Consider the following 3,652-nt stretch of genomic DNA (forward strand, 5'->3'; position numbering starts at 1 on the left):
TAGGAGTTACTAGGGGCAAGGGTAGCGGGTAATGTGGAGTTATTGTTTAATGGGCACAGAGTTTATGTTGGGGGTGATGAAACAGTTTCGGGGATTCTTTGTGCAGTAAACTAGACACAGGACAAATGTTAGACGATTCCACTTATATAAGGCACCTAGAATGGGCAATTTGATAAGTAAAGTGGAATAGGAGTTACTAGGGGCAAGGGTAGCGGGTAATGTGGAGTTATTGTTTAATGGGCACAGAGTTTATGTTGGGGGTGATGAAACAGTTTCGGGGATAAAGAGTGGTGACTGGTACACGACATTGTGAATGTACTTAATGCCATTGGATTTTACACTTAAAATGGTTAAAACGATAAATATTATAGTTTGCATATTTTATCATAAAAACATTTTAAAAAATGATGAATGAACGTGAACGGGTTGAAATTTTATAAAAAGTGGCCAGGGAAGATGTCACTGCAAAAGTGTCCTACAGGAGGAGGAAGTTCATGTGGACATCTGCGGGAAGGGTGTTCTGGCAGAGGGAGTAGCACGGGCGATGGCTCTGAGGACTGTGAGAAGCATATTTGGAAACAGCGAGGAGGCAGGGTGTTATGAAGCTGAGTAAGCCAGAGAGAGTGGGAGGAGGTGAGATAAGAGAGGGAAGGTCAGTTTCTGCTGAGAGTGAGGAGGAGCCACAGGAGGGTTGTGAGCAGGTGGACGTCAACTGGCTTGAGTGTTAACAGGGCCAGTAAAACAAAGCACGCATGGGTACCGAAACCAGCCAGTGACCAGTTGGCAACTTGGGGGAGTCTAACGCGAGGAAGCGCCCAGGGTTCCCCCAGGATGCGCTTCCCCTCGCCGCCACCTGGAGACAGCAGAGTCGCGCCCAGCGCTGCGCAGGCTGATCGCCGCGCCGCGCCCCGGCCCTCGGTTGCAGGTGGCTAGTCCCGGGAATTCCTACGCGGAAACCGGTCCCAGGCCCAGCGCCTTCGCTCGGCCCCTTTAAGAGCCAGAATTTCCGGAGGGCTGACCTGGGGCTAGGGATGCCCAGGGGCCGAACCACAAGAACGGGTGGGGGAGGTGGCGAAAACTTCCGAAGTGGAATTTCAACTTTTCCCGGGCCTGATTCCCCTCGGGCATCCCTGAGGGGGCAGAGCTTCCCTTCCGGGGACTTCAGAGGGTTCCTCAGGTCATCTAACTGGGAGACACAGGGGGCCTGAAGCGCCCCCCTCCACCCGGTCCGGACGAACCCCAGTGGAAGTGGAGAAGTCAGGAGCCACCGACAAGCCTCTCCCCACCAGGACTTTGCTTAGACTCGCTCCTCCCGGCAGGGCGCACCTAGGCGGGTCCATCGCCCGCCGGGGAGAGGGGTGTGGGTAGGGAGGGAACAGGTGCGCTGCGGGATCCGCCCTATCTCAACAGGTGAATCGCTCCAAGTGGGTCACGGTTTCGTGGATCTCGGTGCACTTAGTTTGGCCGGAGCAGATGGGGGCCGGACGGGACCTGTGGTCCGCAGGCGCCCTCCCAGCGGGCCAGTCACTTGGTTCGGGCCCTGGGGGCCGGAGCGCACCTGGGTCAGCCCACTTCCGGGGAGGGAGGCAGAGGAACCCCTCCCCACCACTCACCCCCCCAAGCCCAGCCCTCGGCTCCCACCCTTGTGTACCTGGGCCGAACCATTCACCGGAGTGCGCAGCGGGTGGAGTGTGCCTCGGAGAACCGCGGCGGGTTAAGCACCTTTCTCCCCCATATCTGAAAGCGTGCCCTTTGTCCACGTCGTTTACGTTCATTACAACTTCTAGAACGCAGCAGGATGGACTTGTTGTAGGGACAATGAACGGAAGTGGGAAGGGGAGGAGCGTGCACCCCTCCTGGCCTTGGTGCGCGCCGCGCCCCCTAAGATACTTTGGAAGGGACGCGCGGGCCGGACGCGCCCAGACGGCCGCGATGGCGCTGTTGGCCGGCGGGCTCTCCAGCGGGTTGGGCTCCCACCCGGCCGCCCCAGGCCGGGACGCGGTAGTTTTTGTGTGGCTCCTGCTTACCATCTGGTGCACAGGTACGGGGCACGGGGCCCCTGACGCTGCGGAACGGCGGAGGGCACCGTAGAGGGGGATGGATGGAGTTGGAAGCGGCGGGGGCGCCTAGGGCGTGGGGAGCGGGAGGTCTCAGAGGCTGGGTCCTTACGATCCCCTGGGTCTCGGGCGATCTCTTGCGTGCCGGAGTGAGAGGAATTCCCCATCCGTGCCGGGGAGCGCTCCCCCCGCCCTTATCTGGGAGATAGCAGGAAGTGAAACTCCCTGGACGGTAAGACCCGGTGCGGCAGGGAGAATGGAACTCTTTGTGGGGAGGCAGTGGAGGACCGCCCGATCACCAGGAAAAGAAAAGCCGGGATGGGGCTTGGGCGCACTCGGGGATTGCTAAGTGTTGGAGTAACGGGAAGAGGGTACGGGAGGGCTGGATCAGACGCTTCCTAGAGGGACAGAGACGAAGGAACAATGTCCAGGCCTCGGGTGGGTGTGGGACTAGGGACTCCCCATCCCCCGCACCCCACCCACCTCCCTCAGGCTCCGGATTATACGTGCGTAAGAGTCTGGTGGGGTGGACTTACGGACTTGAAACTGACTTCTGCTGGCAGGCTTTCACCTGGATGGGATGTTTAGGTAGTGATGAGGTCTTTCAGCAGACACTTTTGGTGAAGTCATTTGAAATGACTTTAGAGTAGGGTGAGGTGGTGGGAGGCTGATGGAGATATTGTGGGGGCTTTAGTCCCTCCATGGCAAAGCAGTTCAGGCAAACAATTCTGCGGTTTTCCCTCCAAATTCAAAAGACCGCGGATAACCTGGAATCCTTGGTAGTCGGTTTTGAAGTGGGGCCTTGGGCGCTGGGGGCATTGACATGGCCATTTGGGCTTGCCTGCCCAGGCCACACAGAGGCCCCTTACTGTGGGTGAATGACAAAGGGAAGAGGACACTGGTGTGATTCAGAGGCCACAGGCTGGGAAGAGGGATGGCGGGCGAGTCCAAGGAAACTGGCCGTGTCACCGTGCACCTGCCACTTCAGCCCCACGGGTCTATAAAATGGGCATGATTATCCTGCCTACCTCACTGGTCCTGGCGATTAAGGAACAATGTGTGCCAGGCACTCTGTAAGCCACACATTTGCAAGTGTCAAGCTGGTGACGGGGCATTCCTGTTGAAACACCTCCCTGAGCTCACAGCAACCCCTGCTTCTCTCCTCTTGCCCTCAGCCCCTGCCAGGGCCATCCAGGTGACCGTGTCCGACCCCTACCACGTGGTGATCCTCTTCCAGCCCGTGACCCTACCCTGTACCTACCAGATGACCTCGACCCCCACGCAACCCATCGTCATCTGGAAGTACAAGTCTTTCTGCCGGGACCGCATCGCTGATGCCTTCTCCCCAGCCAGCGTCGACAACCAGCTCAATGCCCAGCTGGCAGCTGGGAACCCAGGCTACAACCCCTACGTCGAGTGCCAGGACAGCGTGCGCACCGTCAGGGTCGTGGCCACCAAGCAGGGCAACGCTGTGACGCTGGGAGATTACTACCAGGGTCGGAGGATTACCATCACCGGAAGTATGTTGGGCGGGGCAGGGGATGAGGCTGGGCTTGCCCGGGGGGTGGGGCTGGCATCCTTGTACTGGACCTGGA

At 58.7% G+C, this 3,652-nt stretch overlaps 1 protein-coding gene across 7 annotated transcripts in view; it reads left to right on the forward strand.

Moving 5' to 3' along the window:
* The first annotated feature begins 1,295 nt into the window (after positions 1-1,295).
* LSR (lipolysis stimulated lipoprotein receptor) overlaps positions 1,296-3,652 on the forward strand; it is a 17,018-nt gene continuing 14,661 nt past the window's right edge. For 6 of the 7 annotated variants that reach the window (XM_011947856.1, XM_011947826.1, XM_011947830.1 and 3 more), the window contains exons 1-2: positions 1,296-2,041; positions 3,233-3,577. In XM_011947856.1, the coding sequence (XP_011803246.1) occupies positions 1,474-2,041; positions 3,233-3,577 (913 nt within the window). In that variant the 5' untranslated portion in view covers positions 1,296-1,473. The remainder of the gene's footprint in view (positions 2,042-3,232; positions 3,578-3,652) is intronic. The other variant, XM_011947842.1, reaches the window with a different exon arrangement.

This window comes from Colobus angolensis, unplaced genomic scaffold, assembly GCF_000951035.1.
Source record: "Colobus angolensis palliatus isolate OR3802 unplaced genomic scaffold, Cang.pa_1.0 Scaffold107, whole genome shotgun sequence".
Classification (NCBI taxonomy): domain Eukaryota; kingdom Metazoa; phylum Chordata; class Mammalia; order Primates; family Cercopithecidae; genus Colobus; species Colobus angolensis.